This window comes from Enhydra lutris, unplaced genomic scaffold (assembly GCF_002288905.1).
Source record: "Enhydra lutris kenyoni isolate GAN:26980312 unplaced genomic scaffold, ASM228890v2 scaffoldscaffold30, whole genome shotgun sequence".
In the NCBI taxonomy this organism is placed as follows: Eukaryota; Metazoa; Chordata; class Mammalia; order Carnivora; family Mustelidae; genus Enhydra; species Enhydra lutris.
Window position 1 is genome coordinate 4,398,308 of NW_019154114.1, and position 21,614 is coordinate 4,419,921.

General features: G+C 38.5%; 1 protein-coding gene across 1 annotated transcript in view; it reads left to right on the forward strand.

The window, feature by feature from the left end:
- Positions 1-21,614, forward strand: part of LOC111152891 (leucine rich repeat containing 36) — a 45,680-nt gene that overhangs the window by 829 nt on the left and 23,237 nt on the right. Inside the window, exons 2-5 of the mRNA XM_022511613.1 lie at positions 13,912-14,039; positions 16,565-16,757; positions 17,768-17,864; positions 20,563-20,651. Of these exons, the coding sequence (XP_022367321.1) occupies positions 13,912-14,039; positions 16,565-16,757; positions 17,768-17,864; positions 20,563-20,651 (507 nt within the window). The remainder of the gene's footprint in view (positions 1-13,911; positions 14,040-16,564; positions 16,758-17,767; positions 17,865-20,562; positions 20,652-21,614) is intronic.

Below are 21,614 nucleotides of genomic sequence, written 5' to 3' on the forward strand. Positions count from 1 at the left end.
AAGATTTTATTTATTCACTTGACAGACAGAGATCACAAGTAGGCAGAGAGGCAGGCAGAGAGAGAGGAAGGGAAGCAGGCTCCCTGCTGAGCAGAGAGCCCGATGCGGGACTCGATCCCAGGACCCTGAGATCATGACCTAAGCCGAAGGCAGAGGCTTAACCCACTGAGCCCCCCAGCGCCCCAGAACTTGTTTTCTGAGTGTCTAAGGAGTAGACCTGTTGGGAAAGTTATCAGCATTCCTAGTTCAGCTTTTACCCTTATTAAATTTACTCTTTTTTTTTTTTTTAAGAATGTATTTATTTTGGGCGCCTGGGTGGCTCAGTGGGTTAAGCCTCTCTCTTTCAGAGAGAGAGATCACAAGTAGGCAGAGAGGCAGTCAGAAAGAGAGGGAGGAAGCAGGCTCCCTGCCAAGCAGATCCCAGGACCCTGAGATCATGACCTGAGCTGAAGGCAGAGGCTTAACCCACTGAGCCACCCAGGCGCCCAAAATTTACTCTATCTTTAATGCCAGGCCCTGAGTTATATGCTCCCACCCACCCCCTTCCCCCGCAATATTTAATCCCCATAACAAGCCTGTAAAGCAGATGTTGTTATTGTGCCTATTTTACAGATATGTTAAAATTAGTTTCAGTCTCCTGCCCAAAGTGACCAGGGTTTATTAACCCAGGACTCTTGAGTCCAGAGCCTGTGCTCTAACCATAACAAAAAGTTGTCTTTCTTACTTCCATATTTGTGGAATATGAAATAATTCAGGTTTATCTTGTTTAAAAATTATTATTTAAAATTTATAAAAACTAGTGCATGCTATAACAGACATTACATAAATGAACAAAGAGGTTATTAATCTTTCCTTCCTCTGGAAATCCTTCTGCCCCAACCAAAGTTAGTGGTGTGGTGTGTATATGAGTAGACTGATGCAGATATTTCAGGTTTATTTTTTCTGTTTTTTTTTTTAAAGATTTTATTTATTTATTTGTCAGAGAGAGAGAGGGAGAGAGAGCAAGCACAGGCAGACAGAATGGCAGGCAGAGGCAGAGGGAGAAGCAGGCTCCCCGATGAGCAAGGAGCCTGATGTGGGACTTGATCCCAGAACGCCGGGATCACGACCCAAGCCGAAGGCAGCTGCTCAACCAACTGAGCCACCCAGGCATCCCAGGTTTATTTTTTCTTTTGCAAACTACTTTGAGCTCTCTTATTTTACAAGCTAGCTAAGAAAAGCTTTATTGATTTGACACACTTTTGTTCTTTTCTTGCTTTTTTAAAGAAGAATATTGATTCAGTTTTTTCTGTTGGGGGTGGGGCATGTACTTCTTACATTCTCCAGCTATAATGGCACATGGCAGATATTTTTTGCTTGTTTTTGTTTCCTTCTTTTATTACAGTCGTCGGAGTAACAAAATTAATTGTGCTCATTCTGACAATTCAAGCAATGCAGAACTATCTAAAGTAAAAATATGTTCTTCCCTCTCCCTCTTTCCATACCTTTTCCGTTACTTATACGAACATACACACATAGGTATTTTTTTTAAGGTATAAGAGCATATCTATTATTTGGCAATTTGCTTTTTTTAATCAATAAAACAGATACTTTCAATTAAATTAATGAGCTGGTATATGCATTATAAAATTAAGTAAAACACAGTGGTCATCTTTGGGGAGAAAGCTTTCACTTTTATTCTGTACTTTACTGTTGGAATTTTCTGGCTAAGTAAAAAGCATTTCTTTCTTTTTAATGTCCAAAGGGATACTCTTGTGAGCTTGTGGTGCGGTTATAGACTGGGGTTTTTTTTTTAATATTTTATTTATTTATTTATTTGACACACACACAGAGAGAGAGAGAGAGTGAGAGAGAGCATGAGAGCGAGGAGAAGGTCAGAGGGAAAAGCAGACTCCCCGTGGAGCTGGGAGCCTGATGCGGTACTCAATCCCGGGACTCCAGGATCATGACCTGAGCTGAAGGCAGTCGCTTAACCAACTGAGCCACCCCGGCGCCCTATAGACTGTTTTATATATTTGTTGGTTGTCATACTTCCCTGTACTAAAAAATTCCCATACATGTTTTTTGTTGTTGTTGTTAAAAATTTTATTTATTTATTTGACAGAGAGAGAGTGAAAGAGCACAAGCAGAGGGAGCGGTAGAGGGAGAGGGAGAAGCAGGCTCCCCGCAGAGCAGGGAACCTGATGCGGGACTCTATCCCAGGACCCTGGGATCATGACCTGAGCTGAAGGCAGACGCTTAACCATCTGAGCCACCCAGGCACCCTTCCCCATGTTTAAATTATCCTTTGTCATGCAGAAAATTTTCATCTTAAGGTAGTCAAGTTTATTTTTCCTTATGATTTGTGATTTTTTGGTCTTAATTTTGAAGTTTTTCCCTATACTAATGAATTTTTTTCCCCCTAAAATTTCTGCTGCTTTGCTCTTCCTTAAGTCTAATCAGCCTGGAATTTATTTTTTTTTTATTTTATTTTTATTTTTTTTAAAAGATTTTATTTATTTATTTATTTGTCAGAGAGAGAGAGGGAGAGAGAGCGAGCACAGGCAGACAGAATGGCAGGCAGAGGCAGAGGGAGAAGCAGGCTCCCTGACGAGCAAGGAGCCCGATGTGGGACTCGATCCCAGGACGCTGGGATCATGACCTGAGCCGAAGGCAGCTGCTTAACCAACTGAGCCACCCAGGCGTCCCCTGGAATTTATTTTTATATACAATGTGTGATTTGATATAATTGTATTTTTTATACTGGTAGCCAGTTTCCTTAGAACCTATTTATAGTATCTCTGCTATATTCCAAGTTCCTTTGTAAATCTGTTTGTATGCCCTCTGTTCTGTTCCACTGTTCTGTTTGTCTATTCCTACACCAGTATCACGCTTTTTTAACTACTATGGGTTAACAGTAGGTTTCGATAACTGGTAAAGTCAGTGCCCTCCTTCACTTTACTTTCCCCTTTCTCCTTTAAAGTTGTCTGGGCTATTCTTAGCCCTTTATTCTCTTTTAAAATTTTAGAATCAGCTTGTCAGTTTTCATGAAAGCATTTTAAGCAGGGATGTGTCCTGATCTAATACTTATTTTTAAAATATGACTCTCACCCATTAGAAGCCTGTTATAGTAGTCCAGATAAGAGATAATGAATGGCTTAGACTAGTAGATGACAGTGGAGATAAAAAGAAGTGGACAGAGTCAAGGTGTATTTTGTGGGTAGATAAGTGAAGACTTACAAAAAAAAAATGGGAGATGAATATGGGAGATGAGGAAAAGGAGGCTTCAAAGATAACACTTAGATTTGGTTTCAGTTATTACTCGGGGGACAATGGTGCTGTTTATTTAGAGAGAGCACAAAGACTAAGGGAAATATTGGCTTGGGGAAGGGGAATCAAGAGTGCTGTTTTGAACATGTTAAGTTTAAAATACCTGCTAGACATTCAAATGTAAGATTTTTAGTAGGCAACTGGATATACAAGTCCAGATCTCAGAGGAGAGAGGTCAGCATTAGAGTTGTAAATTTGGGGAGACATTGACAAATAAGTAATATTTAAAACAATAGAAATGGGTAAACTCACCTAACTAGAGAATGTGAATGGAGAATAGGTTTTTGGGTTTTTTTTTAAGATTTTATTTATTTATTTTAGAGAGAGACAGTGAGAGGGAGCATGAGAGGCAAGAAGGTCAGAGGGAGAAGCAGACTCCCCATGGAGATGGGAGCCCCATGCAGGCTCGTGACCTGAGCTGAAGGCAGTTGCTTAACCAACTGAGCCCCCCAGGTGCCCTAGAAGAAGGTTTAAGACTAATCTTGGGGTATTTCAATGTTTAGACTTTGAATAGAGAAGGAAAGACATGGTGTCTTGGAATTTAAGAAAGGGTAGTATATCAAGGAAGTAATGGTCAACTGTGGCAAATGCTGTTGCTAGGCTAAGCAAGCAGAAAAATGTCTGTTAGATTTGGCAACATGGAACTCATTGATCACTTTAACTAGTTTAGGGAAGTTTCTTTCTTTTTTTAAAGATTTTGTTTATTTATTTATTTGACAGAGAGAGAAAGAGAGAACACAAGTAGGCAGAGAGGCAGGCAGAGAGAGCAGGGGGAGCAGGCCCCGCTGAGCAGAGAGCCGGATACAGGGCTAGATCCCAGGACCCTGAGATCATGACCTGAGCCGAAGGCAGAGGCTTAACCCACTGAGCCACCCAGGCACCCCTGTTTAGGGGAGTTTTGAGAGAATGGGAAGGAGGAAGCCAGACTGGGCTGGTATGAAAAGGGAATGATATATGAGAGAGAAGAGATAGTGAAGGTAAGACCTTTCCTGAGAAGTGTGGCTGTAAAAGAGAACACAGAAGTGGAATATTAGCTGGGGCATAGCAAATTAAATAGGATAGAATTAGATGTGGGATCAAGAACAAGTTTTTTAGTGGGTTTCTTTTTTTTTTTAAGATTTTATTTATTTATTTGACGCACATACACACACAGGGAGAGAGAACAAGCAAGGGGACATACAGAGAGAGAGAGAGAGAACAAGCAGGGGGAGGAGTAGAGGGAGAGGGAGAAGCCCCTCCCCACTGAGCATGACCTGAGCCAAAGGCAGATGCTTAACTGACTGAGCCACCCAGGTGCCCCAAGAACAAGTTTTTTTTTTTTTTTTTTTTTTAAGATTTTATTTATCTATTTTTTGAGAGAGAGAGAATGAGAGAGAGAGAGAACATGAGAGGGGGGAGGGTCAGAGGGAGAAGCAGACTCCCTGCAGAGCAGGAAGCCTGATGTGGGACTCTATCCTGGGACCCCAGGATCATAACCTGAGCTGAACACAATCATTTAATCAACTGAGCCACCCAGGCATCCCAAGAACAAGTTTTTTTAAAGACACAATATACTAGAACATATTTGTATGCTGATGATAATTATTTGGTAGAGAGAGGAAATATATAACTATATATTTCTTTGGCTTTTATTTTTTTTAAAGATTTTATTTACTCATTCGACAAAGATCACAAGCAGGCAGAGAGGCCGACAGAGAGACAAGGAAGCAGGCTTTCCGCTGAGCAGAGAGCCTGAAGCGGGGCTCAATCCCAGGACCCTAGGATCACGACCTGAGCCGAAGGCAGAGGGTTTCACCCACTGAGCCACCCAGGCGCCCCACTGCTTTGGCTTTTAAAAATAATTCACTTAATTTATTATATGGGTAATATAAACAGTGAAAAGTAAGTCTTGACCACCACCCCCTTCCCTGGACCTGGCCAATTCTCCTAAAGACAATCACTCTTAGCAATATCTTAGATAGTTTTCCAGAAATATTCTCTACATATACAAGCATATATCACTTATTTTACAATTTTTTAAATTAATGGCAGTATATAAATATATATAAGAGTAGAGACAACAGAATAATGAACTCCCATCACCCTACCTCTGCTGGTATTGTCAATTCATGGCCAATCTTCTTTTATCTGTACCTCACCTAACTTCTACCCACCTCTAAACCCCTGCACTATTTACTTCGAAGCAAACCACTGTCATGATTTAACCCATATATATTTTACGTATATATCTTCAAAAAAAAGAGAACTCTTTTAAAAATAATCACTTATGGGCACCTGTGTAGCTCAATTGGTTAAGCAACTGCCTTCATCTCAGGTCATGATTTTGGAGTCCAGGGATTGAGTGCCGCATCGGGCTCCCAGCTCCACGGGGAGTCTGTTTCTCCCTCTGACCTTCTCCCCTCTCATCTTCTCTCTCTCACTCTCTCTCTCTCAAATAAATAAAATCTTTTTAAAAATAAAAATAATCACTTATAAACCTAAAAATACTTAATAGTAATTTCTTGATATCATCAAGTGTAACTTGATATTCACCAACTGTCCTATAAAACTTCTTTTTTTTTTTTTTTAAAGATTTTATTTATTTATTTGACAGACAGAGATCACAAGTAGGCAGAGAGGCAGGCAGAGAGAGAGGAAGGGAAGCAGGCTCCCTGCCGAGCGGAGAGCCCGATGCGGGACTCGATCCCAGGACCCTGAGATCATGACCTGAGCTGAAGGCAGCGTCTTAACCCACTGAGCCACCCAGGCGCCCTATAAAACTTTTCTGAATCAGGATCTATGTACCATCTACTGTAATCGGTTGATATTTGTCTTTTTAAAAAATTTTTAATTCCAGGGACGCCCGGGTGGCTCAGTTGGTTAGACGACTGTCTTCGGCTCAGGTCATGATCCCAGAGTCCTAGGATCGAGTCCCGCATCGGGCTCCCAGCTCCATGGGGAGTCTGCTTCTCCCTCTGACCTTCTCCTTGCTCATGCTCTCTCGAACTGTCTCTCTCTCAAATAAATAAATAAAATCTTAAAAAAAAAATTTTTTAATTCCAGTATAGTTAACATACAGTGTTATATTCATTTCAGGTATACAATATAATGATTCAACAGTTTCATGCCTCACCCAGTGCTCACCATGACAGTTGCACTCCTTAATCCCCATCACCTGTTTCACCCTTCTGGTAATCATCAGCTTGTTTTCAATAGTTGAAAGAATTTGTTTCTTGGATTGTCTCTGTTTTGTTTTGTTTTTTTCCCTCTGCTCATTTGTTTTGTTTTTTAATTCCACATTTAAGTGAAATCATAAGGTATTTGTCTTTCTTTGACTTATTTCACTTAGCATTATACAGTTGAAATTTGTCTTAAATACTATTTGATCCATAGGTCCCCCATTCTTTTTTTCCTTGCATTTTCTATTCTCCTCAAAGAAACTATGCCATTTGCCCTGAATAGTTTCTTACAGTCTGGATTTTGCTCATTACATTCCTAAGATGTTTAACATTTTCCCCTGTTCTTGTTCCTATGATTTGCTAGTTAAGTGAAGCTTGATTTGATTCAAGTTTGTTTGTTTTTTACAAGACTACTTCATAGGTGAGGGTATATGTTCTGTCATGAAGTATATAATTATCTGGTGATCTTTTTGTGATATTATCAGCTATTAAACATGACTATGTAAAGTTCACTAATTAGGGATTGCAAAATGATAATTTTCTATCTTCCATTTTTATTAGTTGTAAGACGTATAAAAAGACATTTCCTGTTAACTATTTGGTTATCTTGAGGCACAGTTTGTACGGAAAGACAGGATAAATACTTTGATCTTTTTTTCAGCTTATTTTGAATTTTTGGAAAAATTAGTTTTTTTCTTAATATCCTCTAAAGGTGACCAATAAGTTATTTTGTTTTGTTAGTGTCATTATAAATTCATGGATTTAAGTGTTTTGGGTGTGTTCTAATCTATTGCAATTATTACCATAATTGCTGCTGAATTGTCCCAACTTTAGCTAGTGGGAAATCTTTCAGGTTGACTCTTGAGAGCTTTTTTATTTTTTAAAGATTTTATTTTTATTTATTTGACAGACAAAGATCACAAGTAGGCAGAGTGGCAGGCAGAGAGATAGAGAGAGGAGAAAGCAGGCTCCCCAGGAAGCAGAGAGCCCACTGTGGGGCGCAATCTCAGGACCCTGGGATCATGACCTGAGCCCAAGGCAGAGGCTTCAACCCACTGAGCTACCCAGGCGCCCCTCTTGAGAGCTTTTTTGATTTTATTTATTTGAAACTCTTTCATCATTATAAACAAGTTTTATTTATTTATTTTTTATAAACAAGCTTTTTCACGAGTAAAATATGTTTTGAGCCATTGGGATTCTGTAGCTCATATATTAAAACTGGAGGGTTATTCTGTTGTTCTTGACATCTATGACAGGCAGTGTTTGATTCTATCTCTGATCTATTTGTCTTTCCCTCTCTTTTATAATCTCTTAAGAGATTATGAATGCATAATCTCTTAAGAACTTGCACTTCGTATGAATCATAAAAGAATATCACTGTGGCAGTTTAACATTTGAATGATAATTCTGGTTCCTTTAAGAAAATATTAAAATATCTGCTCTTCTACACAGACTACAGTGAAAGGCATGAGAAATGCTGCAGGGCACTGATAGAAATTATAATTGACCTTAGCTTTTGTCCCATGATAACACATTCTTAGGGTACCAGATCATTGCATACTACAGGACTACCAATATGCTGCACTCAAAGTCAGGAGAAAAAATTTTTGAGATACAATTCACATACTACAAAATTTATTGTATATAATCTAATGTCACTTAGTTCATTGCTTAACCATTACCATTGTCTAGTTCCAGAACATTTTTATCAGCCACAAATGAAACCTTATACCCATTAGTCAGGCACTTCTCATTTCCAGCTTCCCCCTGAGCCCGTCCCTGGCAACCACTAATCTGCTTTGTGTCTCTCTGGATTTGCCTGTTCTGAATATTCCATATAAATATAATCATATAATATATAGCCTTTTATATCTGGCTCCTTTCACTTAGCATGATATTTTTAAGGTTCATCCATATTTTGACACGTATGTGTACTTCATTTCTTTTTTTTATTAATAGATTTTATTTTTAAAGTGTTTTTAGGTTTAGAGAAAAGCTGAGCAGAGAGTATAGAGAGTTCTGTTAAAGTTCCCTCTTCACCCCTCATACTTCTACATCTCCCCAGTTTCCCCTATTATAAGTACCTTGCATTTGTATGGTACATTTGTTATGATTGATGAACCAATACCAATATATTTTTTTAAGTTTTATTTTTATTTATTTGACAGACAGAGATCACAAGCAGGCAGAGAGGCAGGCAGAGAGGAGGAAGCAGGTTCCCCGCCCAGCAGAGAGCCCGATGCGGGGCTCGATCCCAGGATCCTGAGATCATGACCCGAGCCGAAGGCAGAGGCTTTAACCCACTGAGCCATCCAGGCGCCTCCCAATATATTATGAACTGAAGCCTGTTGTTTACATTAAGATTCACTCCTTGTGTTGTTCGATGCTGTCGATTTTGACAAATATATAGTGACGACGTGTATACCATTAGTTCATAGGTGAGGGTATATATTCTATCATGAAGTATATAATTATCTGGTCGTCTTTTTGTGATATTATCAGCTAGTATCGAACCGAATAGTTTCACTGCCCTAAATATCCCCTATGCTCCATCTGCTCATCTTTCCCTTTCCACTTCACCTCTAGCAACTACTCATCTTTTTACTGCTACTCTCTACAGAATGTCATATAGTTGCAATCATTTAGTATGCAACCACTAACTTTTTTTTTTAAGATTTATTTATTTATTTGAGAAAGGGAGTGTGCATGCATGCAGGGGTAGGGCCGAGGCAGAGGAAAAGAGAGAATCCCCCCCCCACCAGCAGTCTCCCCACTGAGCACAGAGTCCAGCACAGAGCTTCAAGGCTGTATCACAGGACCCTGAGATCTCAACCTGAGCCGAAATCAAGAGATGGATGCTTAACCAACTGAGCCACCCAAGCATCCCCAACCACTAACCTTTTTTAAAAAAATTTTTTTAAAGATTTATTTATTTGACAGAGATCACAAGTAGGCAGAGAGAGAGGGGGAAGCAGGCTCCCCACTGAGTAGAAAGCCCAATGCAGGGCTCAATCCCAGGACCCTGAAATCATGATCTGAGCCAAAGGCAGAGGCTTAACCCACTGAGCAACCCAGGTGCCCCTGAAATGACCTTTAATTTTTTTTTTAATATGAGTTCTATCTTTATTTTCAAATCTTCCTTTTCTTTCTGATAATTTTTCTGATTTTGTCTAATTTACATTTTTTCAGCAATTTTCAAACTCTTTGGTTTCAGAATATTAAAAAAAATAGAGTGACATTGTTTTATATTCTTATAAATATCTTTAATGTCTTAATTGGAGACCTCTAGAGTCTCATATCTGCTTCTGTATTAAATTTCTTAGGATATGTTGTATTGGTTGAAAAAAATATATGTATATATTAAAGATTTTATTTATTTATTTGTCAGAAAGAGAGAGAACCCGAGCACCGGGGAGCAGCATTGGGAGAGGAAGAAAGCATGCTCTCTGCTGAGCAGGGAGCTCAATGGAGGGCTCGATCCCAGGACCCTGGGATAATGATCAGAACCAAAGGGATATGCTTAACTGACTGAGCCACCCAGGCACCCCCGGTTAAAATATATTTTTTTAAAATGATGCCTCACACCAATAAGAGATTCAAAAAGGGGGGAGTGCTTTAATAGCATTTTCAATGAATTGTGGATATTCTTTTTTGATATGACATGAAAACTGGACAATTGGTTTCTTAAAGTTTAGTTGTATGTGGAATCTGAAACCATACCAGCATACTTTTTGTACTTTGTTGCATTAAATCCATTTTGGTACATCTTGCATTTATTTTTTTTAAGTGTATTTATTTTATTAGATTTTATTTATTTATTAGAGAGAGAGAGAATGCACACAAGCAGGGGGGAGGGCAGAGGGAGAGGCAGGCTCCCCACTGAGCAGGAGCCTGACATGGGACTCCATCCCAGGACCCTGAGATCATGACTCAAGCCGAAGGCAGACGCTTAACAACTGAGCCACCCAGCGTCCCACATCTTGCATTTAAATGGATCTTTTACCCATGCATGATTTTGTGACGTCATGCACTGGTCATTTGAAAAATATTAACTTACTGAGTTATGTAGGTCTTTCAAATGCTGATAAATTTCATTTTGGATAAATAAAAATTCTAGATAAATAAAAATTTCATTTGTTAATGTCCTCAATCTTGGGGCACCTGGGTGGCTCAGTGTCTTAAACGCCTGCCTTTGGCTCAGGTCATGATCCCAGGGTCCTGGGATTGAGCTCTATGTTGGGCTCCCTGCTGAAACAGGGAACTGCTTCTCCCTCTCCTCTCCCCTTGTGCTCGCTCTCACTCTCTCTGTCTCTCTTTCTCAAATAAATAAATAAAACCTTTTAAAAAAGTATCAATCTCATTAAAAGATCTTTAAAGGTCTATCACTTGTTTTCCTGAAATAACAATCTCACTTTGTTTTCAAGAAAATGTCTCCAAATATTCAAGTCTGACTAACCATCATGTATCAGGGTTTTTCAAGTAAAAATGGTATTCCAGATAAAAAGTAGCTAGTTAAGCTGGCATCTCAAAATCACAGTGGGGCTCCTGGGTGGGTCAGTCAGTTAAGCATCCGTCTCTTGATTTCAGCTCAGGTCATGATCTCAGGGTGGTGAGATTGAACCCTGTTGGCTCTGTGCTCAGCTCCATGCTCAATCTCTTGAGCTTCTTCTTCTTCTCTCTCTCTCTCTCTCTGCCCCTCCCTCTGCGTTTACTCTCTCTCTCTCTCTCAAATAAATAAATAAATTTTCTAAAAAATTCACACAAATGTTTTCCCTCAGAGCATCCACCGTACTTCAGTATGCAGCAGAAGTACTTTGTGCATATTTCTCATTTAGTCACACAAATAAAAAGAACATGTGCTCAAGTTTCAAAATCAATAAAATTAACCATTTTTACTGCTTTTTAAAGGGCATTCTTGGGGCACCTGGGTGGCTCATTGGTTAAGCCTCTGCCGTCGGCTCAGGGCATGATCTCAGGGTCCTGGGATCAAGCCCCACATTGAGCTGTCTGCTTAACTGGGAGCCTGCTTCCCCCTCTCTCTTTTTTTTTTTTTTTAAAGGACATTTTTAAGTGAAACTGGCTATTTTTTTAAAATTGCAAGTATGTGATGGTAAAGAACACTATGACTGTGAGTGTTCCTTGGTCATCCAATGGCCTAGTAGTTTTGCTTTTACACCATAGGTGCAACACTGGAAAAGCTAATTAATATTTTAATATTACTATGAAAGTTTTTTTTAATAGTTTTGATTTTGTGGACCCCTGTGCATGTCTCAGGGACCTTCAGCAGTCTGGGGACCACACTTTGATAACTGCTACATTTTGTTTTTATATCTTTTAGCTTGTTTCAAAATATTAAGTTACAGTTTTCATTTGTAATGTATCTTTCTAGAGTGCTTTCATTCTTTAGGGATGTTGCTCTCTCTCTCTTTTTTTCTTTTAAAGATTTTATTTATTTGACAGACAGAGATCACATGTAGGCAGAGAGGCAGGCAGAGAGAGAGAGAGAGAGAGAGAGAGGAGGAAGCAGGCTCTCCACTGAGCAGAGAGCCCGATGCGGGGCTCGATCCCAGGACCCTGAGATTGTGACCTGAGCCGAAGGCAGAGGCTTTAACCCACTGAGCCACCCAGGTGCCCCTGCTCTCTCTCTTTTTTTTTAAAGATTTTATTTATTTATTTAACAGAGATCACCAGCAGTCAGAGAGGCAGGCGGGGGGGGGGGAAGCAGGCTCCCCGCCAAGCAGAGAGCCCGACGTGGGGCTCAATCCCAGGACCCTGAGATCACGACCTGAGCGGAAGGCAGAGGCTTTAACCCGCTGAGCCACCCAGGCGCCCCTCTTTTTTCTTTTATTAACTCATAATAAAGTGACTGTAATCCTTTCCTGTGGCTCTTTAAGTGCGATTAAGTTTTCCTATATCTTTACATGATAAGGGTAGGCCTGAATAGCTTTTCTAGTTTCAGGGTTTTAGAGCTCCCTCTTCTGTTATGTTCACAAAGTGCTAAAAAATGGAGCTTTATGTGTCCTGATATCTGCCATCTTTGCTTTTCTCCCCACTTGTACCTGTACCTTCTCTTTCCTTTGAACCTGTTGTTTCTATCCCATTCAATGTGGATTCTATTCCCACTAATTTCTCCCTGATGTGGGTCTTGTCTTGAAAGCGATCTTCAGTTTATTACTTTTCAGAGTTTTAGGGTCCAGACTGCTCTAGCACCTTAAACCTCATTTCATTGCAGTCTCCTGGCACTCGCCTACAAATTGGATCTGCAGAACCTCCTTCCAGTTTTGATTGCTATTGTATTTAGCCCACCACACTTGCCAGTGAGTTCCTATTGACAATTTTGAGATTCTCCTCTTTTTAGTGTTGTTAGAAGTCTAGTTGACTTTCTTCCATATATAGGATATATTATGTAAATATATATTATATTCTTTAAAACGGTTACACACATACGTTTTTTCCTTTTCCACACATACCACAACTACCTTTCCACACATACCTTTTCCCTCACTGTCTTAGAGATCTTTCCATATGATCACCTACAAATCTACCTCATTGTTTTTAATAACTTTATAAAATAATTAACACTTACATAGCAATATGTATCAGGAACTGTTCTAAGTTTTGTATATATATTAATTTAATCATTACAGCATCTTATGAGTTAAATACTATTGTTATCCCTATTTTACAGATAAGGAATCTGAAGTACAGAGAGAGTAAATTACTTACAGAAAACCACAGATCTAGTACTTTGTTCATTGTATCCATCTACCGTTATCTAGGACACCGGGTTCTATGCTTCTGTGGGTAGACCCTGTGATCGTTTTCTTTTCCTTTTTTTTTTTTTTGTTCTCTTTTTTAAAATGATCCTCAAACCTTTCTGCAATTGATACCCACATGTATATATTATATATCCTGGCAAAGTTTTTTTGAGTGTGATTTATAGGGCTAAATCCCAGCCGTGGGATTGCTACATTTCTTCTTAAATTGTTTTGAGAACTTTTGAAGACATACTACATTGTGCAGGATGAATAGAGAAACACAAGGGTGCTATAAAATCAAGGTTTGGTTTCATTGTATTAGGTGATATCACTGCTTTTATTTTTTTTTAAGATTTTATTTATTTATTTGACAGAGATCACAAGTAGGTGGAGAGGCAGTCAGAGAGAGGGGAAGGGAAGCAGGCTCCCTGATGAGCAGAGAGCCTGATGCGATGCGGGGCTCGATCCCAGGACCCTGAGATTATGACCTGAGCTGAAGGCAGAGGCTTTAACCTACTGAGCCACCCAGGTGCCCCGATATCACTGCTTTTAAAGGGAAAATCTGATCTTATGAATCTTGGATGTAGGTCCTTTCACAAATGGGGTATGGGAAGAAGGAAGAGCTATGTTCTCTGACTGTTGTTTAAGCAGAGTTCATAATATATCTACTGGTGATCTCTTTTCAGAATTGGTGGAGTCTCTTTCATTGCAGGGATCTTATGCTGGAAAAATTCATTCCATTGGTGATGCCTTCAGAAATTTTAAAAACCTTCGATCCTTAGATTTATCAAGAAACTTGATCACAAGCCTGAAGGTAAGTTCTATATTCTATGACTAGTCAGTTCAACCCAATTTATTTTAGCAGTACTACTAGTAGTAGTAGTCGTAGTAGTTTTGATGGGAAGAAATAAGAGATAATGTCAGCCTGGGGGAATATAGGATCTTCCTTTTAAGTGTTTCCAAACGAAATTTTATTATTTGCTGAAAACTCACTCAGCTTTATTCTATGTTTGAAATTTTCTGGTATAAAATATTGGGGACATTTTCTTTTGTACTCGGGGAAAATTATATTAAATGATAACAGGCTAAGGCAATGGGATATATTTTTTAATGTGTGTAAAAAATTATAAGGAGCACTTGTGAAAGTACAGATTCTTAGTTGCTACTCTGAGAGAGATTCTCAGTTTGTAGGTCTGGGGTGGGTTCATGGTATACCTGGAGGATTCTGATGGTGTTGGTACATGGCACGGAAACATTGACCTAGATTATTACTGTGGGTTTTTTCAAGAAGGAGGAAATGGTGGTCTTAGAAACAAAGAAAAAATCTCTAGATCAGGGAATGGAAGAGCAGAGGGCAAGATAAGAAAGTGGACAGGAGCAGGTTTGAACAGTGTGAGGATTAGCAAATACACAAAGAGCTCTACAAACATAAGTGTGCACACACGGAGGTGGAAGTTCTGTCTTCTTTGTGGTGGACCCCCAAATGGTATTTCTCCTACGTGTTCCCATTTTACCCACTTATATGCCTGTCTGGATTAAGCCCTTCTTTGCGAGACTCAAGGTGAAAGACTCACAAATGCTATTCAGGATTAGTTAATGATCTCCTGGATTATCCTGCCAGTTCTGTGCGTTTAAGGGGATACTTATTCAACAAGACAGGCCAGACCCAAATCTAACACAAAGGACCCTAAAAGAGAAGTTCAAGCAAGATTTCCAGCTGGAACTGGAAAAGCAGAAGCTGCAAGTTAAACTAGGTCGTTAGACTCTTTGGTAGCAGCCATTTGTAGTCAGCCCATAGTTTCCGAAAGCATTAGTTCAGATTTGCTCAGGTCTCCTCTTTTCACCTGTATGTATGCATGTTTGCTTGTTAATTTTCATGCTAAAAAATTGAGTGGACGTTGCCATAATTTGTTTTTATACTCGCATTCTTTCTACTTCTATAAATTGGGCAAAAAACTATTGTGAAGATTAACATGTGTACACTGTTTGGCATATAAGAAGCACTTAGTAAATGTTTTCTCCCATTTTTTTGCATCTATGATTTATCTACATATGTTCATCTCTAGCAGTTCTGAATCATTTTACTTAATTTTCTCAGGGGATAAATGTTTTGTGATTATTTCTAGTATAATTTTGGGGAAAATGTGAATTCATGCCAAGTGGGAAAGGTGAGAGGAAGATAGAAGTCATTTTCTTGACTTTTACACTGAGAGACATTAAAAGATTACTTGAGCTGGGCCATTAGACACATTTAAAGAGAGTCCTAATGGTGTACTGCGCTGAGAGTGGGGCCAAAGTCACTGACAACTATTCCTAACTACTGACCATTTCACAATGCAGAAGTTAATGGAATCCAAAAAAGCCAGAAAGAAATGAATCAATGTGTAAACTGGGTTCTTTATTCAGAAATGCTTTGTGTATATCTTTGAGTTTTTTAAATTTTCTGTAACAAGAGAATAGTGGTTTTGAATAACAGAAGAATAAAAAACATTATTTTATAAATTCATGATGGAAAATAATTTTACTGAAATTACTCTCAATGACAGAGTTCCTTCTATGGTATGCAGTTTTACTATAAAATGATGTGATTGTACATATATGTACATGTTCTAAGTTACTGTCCTGAAATTTAGTGTTGGGCAAAAGCAGAACTAACCAAATGCATGAAAATTAAGCAATTATTTTCAATAGTAGATTTCAGCAAAGAAGGCGTATTGTGGCTTTTCCTCTCCAGTATCCCAGAGAAAAGGAGGAGTGGGGTAATTCTGGAAGGGGAAACAAGGACAAGAAGGGTTCTAGACTGTTCCAACAAGGAAGACTTAGATATAGTGTTTTTTTGTTTTCCCACATACTCCATTGACCCTAAATATGAGGCATTGAGATACAAGAACACACAACATACACACACTTAATTTTTTTTTAAATCATACTCTTCTTCCTCAGGACTAGCTTTTTTGCCTATCTCCTTTCCTCTTGAAAATTGATGTGTTTCTGGGGTCAGGAGAGTGGATGTGGCAAGGGTGAGAGAAGGGCAAAAGTGACTTAGCTTAGCCACTGGAAGGGAGAGTGATCGGGGAGCAACAGAAGTAGATATCTGACTGCAAATACTTGACTGCAGATATTTCCACGTCAGGTTTTTAAATATACAATACATCTAGTGCCTATGGGCCGATTGTTCTTATTCTTAGTCATCTAAATAAGAGTTTCAACCTGCCTTTCTCATGGATGATTCAGGTAACATGTTTAAGGATGGAAGTAATAGTTATATTTCCACCTTTATCTGTGAGATTCCTAGTCCTTACCTATGTGCAGTTTCATAACGTGGTCTTTTCCTTGCAGGGCATCCAGTATTTATGTTCACTCCAAGACCTGAATTTATATTATAACAACATTCCTTCATTAGTGGAGGTGTCCCGCCTACAGCCTTTACCCTTCCTCAGAGAACTAGATTTGAGACTCAATCCTGTTGTCAGGAAAGATACAGATTATAGGCTCTTTGCTGTGTACACGCTACAAACTCTGGAGAAACTGGGTGAGACCCTCCTCCCCTGTTCCTTGCCCCAGAATTTACATTAAACCAGCTGCCTCCTATCCTTTTGGGTGTTGGCCCACAGTGTGCACTGGCAGGATATATTTGTCTATTAGTCAATATTTATGTAATTCTTTTGTGTTGGCAGGATGTATGACGAGTCCTTTTTTTTATTGAATGACAATCTATGATTTTATCAGTTACTTCCAGCTTTAGTTTTCTTCAGTTGATGGTTTCACCACCACTTCCTCCCCAACAAAGAGTTTCCAGGTTGAGATTTATTTTTCCAGGTGCCCCAAATTTGCAACTATATTAGCAATAGAAAATGAATACAACAACTCTTTGGGGCTTCGTTGACAAGGAACAATAAATATCCCTTCAAATGAGCTAGTCTGTATTTCTTTATAATTTTATTGTTGAATATACATTTCTTATTGATATAAACTTGAATTTATTCTTGGAGAAAGATTTCTCTTGCTTAGTGGGGAAACTAATTTCTTTCAGAAACAGTGTAACTTTTTTTTTCTTGTTTTTTTTTAAGATTTTATTTATTTATTTGACAGAGATCACAAGTAGGCAGAGAGGCAGGCAGAGCGGGGGTGGGAAGCAGGCTCCCCACTGAGCAGAGAGCCTGATACAGGGCTCTATCCCAGTACCCCGAGATCATGAATCAAGCTGAAGGCAGAAGCCTAACCCACTGAGCCACCCAGGCGCCCCAACAGAAACAGTGTAACTTCAGCAGACTACTAGGCCATTTGGATTGTTTGCTGCCTAAACTCTACTTTCCTGCAGTGGTAGCCATACCTATGTGGCAGTTGTTGCTATGGTATCCCTGTAGTCTCCCTGAGTTACTACTTGCTCCAGTGACAACATAATAACATTATTTTGTGACCTGTCTCTAACAAAAGAATATGAGACTGAGCTTTAGTTTTTACTCTGTGAATATGGTTTTCTGACCCACTACTGTTTACTCCAAAAAAGAAACATGCTCAGACCACGGTTTTTGCCTCCAGATGACCGAGCTGTGCGGGAAAGTGAGAGAAAAGCTGCCAAGCTGCATTTTAGTCAGTTGGGCAACAGTGAAAATTTTCTTTTAGAGGTGGAAAAAAGGTAAGACAATTACTTTAAAAAAAATGTTTTAGTTTGGTTCAGACATAGATAGCAGTGAATTCCTACTTAATGTCTTCATTTTCAGCAGAAATCTCCACAAGTTGTAAGAATCCTCAGATTAGGAAAAAACGTATCTATTCAACATATTGAAATTTATCCGGGATGAGAATCTGGCCCTCAGAGGGAACATTTCTGCTTTCTTGAACTATTGGGTCTGCTTTGGGTATAATTATTATTTTTTAAGATATTATTTAGTTGAGAGAGAGAGGGAATAAGCTGGGGGTAGGAGCAGAGGAAGAAGGAGAAGCATATTCCCTGCTGAGCAGGGAGCCCGATGAGATGTGGGGCTCAGATCACGACGTGAGCCAAAGGCAGATGCATAACCAACTGAGCCACCCAGGTGTCCCTGGATATAATTATTGATAATTCTCTAAAGCTGCTGTTCAAAGCTTACAGGTAGGGATACCATGAGATATCCTCCCCATAAATGCTTACCAACTCTTTCCTGAAGTTATAAATCAGTACACAGTCTTTTCCTATTGAATTAGAAGGTTTACATTACCAGGGAGATTAATTTCTTAAAAGATAAGGGAAACATTTTTCTACCAAATCAAAAGTAAACAGACCTTGAAGATCTAAAGTATCTGAATGGTAGATTTTTATACTTCTTGTTACTAAAATCTGATCAAAATAAGATACCATATATTCTACTCCAAAACTCATGCTCTTTATTTTTAAAAAGTAGCTTTATTATTTTTTAAAAACAACTCCATTAAATTTTACATAACACAGAAAAATGCAGTGAAAAAAGTGAAAATCACCCCATACTCTGTTACTAAGAGTTAACTACTAGTAACGTTCGGTAGACATCCTTCTAAACATCTGTGTACCTACCAAAAGACAAATGTACATGTGTCTGTTAGTATTGCTTTCTGGTGGTATAAGTAAAGCATTACTTATTATTGAGAATTTGGAAAGTACAGAAAAACCACAAGAAATAAATAAGCAATTCATGTTTTCACCAACCAGAAGTAAACATTAATTATATTATAGTAAACATCCTCTTTGTCTTAGGTATATGTGTGTGTGTGTGTTTATATACAATATTCTATGTTATATAATTGATCTCTAAATATACATTAATAATAAAATAATACATATATATTTATTTTATAGTAATTTGCTTCCTATACATAACATTTGTAGCTTGTTAAGATATGAACATATCTCCACAACATTAAATATTCCTCTCCAGAATGAGTTTTTTCTTTGTTTATTGCCGTTCTTATTGCCATGAGAATTAGGACCTTGCTTGTCTTATTAGTTGCAATATCCCTAGTGTCTAGAACACTGCCTGACACATATAAGGTACCAAAAAAATAATTTGTTGAATGATGAATGAATGAAGTCAATAACTGTTCTTTTGGTCTGGGATCTTTCTCTTTGTCTATCTCTGCCCTGATCCTTTAGATGTCTTATAATGTAACACTCAGAGAGCATTTTTAGTTCCCTATATGTATATTTTTATTTATTTTTTAACCCAAGTTTATTGAGGTTTTTACATAGAGTAAAATTCACCCTGCTATAAAAAGAAATGGAATGTTCCTTCAAAATTATTTGTATATGTATTTTATCAAGTAATGCTTATTTTAATTCATTCGGGGTACCTTGTTTATTACAGAAATACAGAGATGAACTAATGTGTAACTGAATACACTTCCTAATAAGGCAGATAATTAGCACTATCATATTTCTGTTTATCATAGTTACCATATGATATGATGATTGCAAAAGCAGAGGTAAAATGTTACTCAAGTGCCCAGTCCTAGCATTAATATCTTTTACGATCTCTAACCCTGGGTAAAGACTTTTTTAAATCTTTCTGAATCCCAGTTCCCCCAACGTATATAGTGGTAATAGTGAATAATAGGGGAGCTTTTACGATTAAATGAAATGGTGGGTGTAAAGTGCCTGGCTCATAGTCTAGGCTGTCTGTACTTCCAGTCTGTAGTTGTGTCTTACTATACTATATCAATCAAGAGCAAACATTTGCCTCTCTTGTCTTTTTTTTTTCTTTTAACTAATGGCTGTAGTTGCTCCCAGTACAGTTCTTGGCAGCAGAACTTTCCTTTCTGTGTCCTATGAATTTTTTAATTCAAAAGAAAATATCTTATTCCCTTAAACACTTATACCTAAGTTTGTATCAAGAAAACAGAGTGTCTAAGTCCTGAATTTTCTGGCTTTCATACTTTATTATTTTTTTTAAAGGTTTTATTTAGAGAGTGAGAGAGAGCACACATACCTGCGTGAGCAGGGGGAGGGGCAGAGGGAGAGAGAGAATCTCAAGCCGACTCCCTGCTAAGCCCAGAGCCTTACACAGGGCTCAGTACCACCACCCTGAAATCACGACCTGAGCTGAAATCAAGAGTCAGATGCTCAACCTATTGAGCCTGATTTTCATACTTTAGAGGCTGAACTATATAGTGCCTTCTCTCTCACTATTCCCAGTAACAATATTATGGCTTTAAAAAATGGGTTTAACTGAAATATTTGTGAAAATAATATTTTCTAGAACATTTTAAAAATCTTATTACCATGAATTAATGTTTTCTAAATAGCATTTACTGGTGATCTCAGAAAGCTCCTTTTGAGCTTTTTAAAAAAATTTTAATTTTAAATAAATTATTCTGTGTGGCAGCTCTAGGGAGAAGACAATGAAAAACTGTGTGACTGATGAGAGCTCTGCATCAAAAGTCAATGCCGATGTTGATAACAGAATTGAAACTGGTAAGTTTCCTTTCTTTGATCACAAAATGCTTAGAACATTAGTTATTTCAGCTTTTGTGGCTCATCTTGAGTAGGATGAAGACAAAATAGTTGAGAAATAACAGATCTGAAGTAAGCACTAGATTTACTGTGTTTTTCCTCCTTTCTCTCAATGCCAGAAAAGGCCCTATTTATTGAGCAGGCCTAAACCAGAACCCATCAAGTACAATCTGTACTCAGAATTCAATTTCATTTACATCAATTTACATCATTAGTACATTCTGAAAATTGCACTACCAGTCCCCATGGTCCCTGAGCATTGCTAAAGTGATTGATCCATTAGCCAGAGACTCATGACTCATCTGTATCAATGCAGCTCAGACCCTGGCCCTTCTGGGTTTCTCTACCTTGAACTTTTGCAGCTGAAGAATCTCTTGTGTTTGTGCTATATTCCTGGTGAGTGTTGCCTGTAAGTACTGTTGGTAACCTAATAGGATTAAAATGGTTATGCCACATTTAATGATTGTGGCACAGGCAAGGAGAAAGCTTTCCTTGGAGGAATAGCATACAGTGGACCCTTATGGATTAATCTGGCCCTCATCAGATGACTTTTTACTTGAGGAAACTTTATTCTGTAGAGCCCTCTGTCCCTTTGAAGGATACACCAAATTATTTACAATCTCTAAAAATTAATCCCTAAAATCCCAGGAATAACTTTAATAGATGGACTATGTAGTTCAGATGTTAAGAATTTCCCATTTATAACATAAAGTATTTTGTTTTCCTTACTACTTATCTATCTGTGTGGACACATACTGCAAGTCATTTTCATGTGATTTTTTTTAAAAGATTTTATTTATTTATTTGACAGAGATCACAAGTAGGCAGAGATGCAGGCAGAGAGAGAGAGGAGGAGGCAGGTTCCCTGCTGAGCAGAGAGCCCGATGTGGGGCTGGATCCCAGGGTCCTGGGATCCAGCCCCAC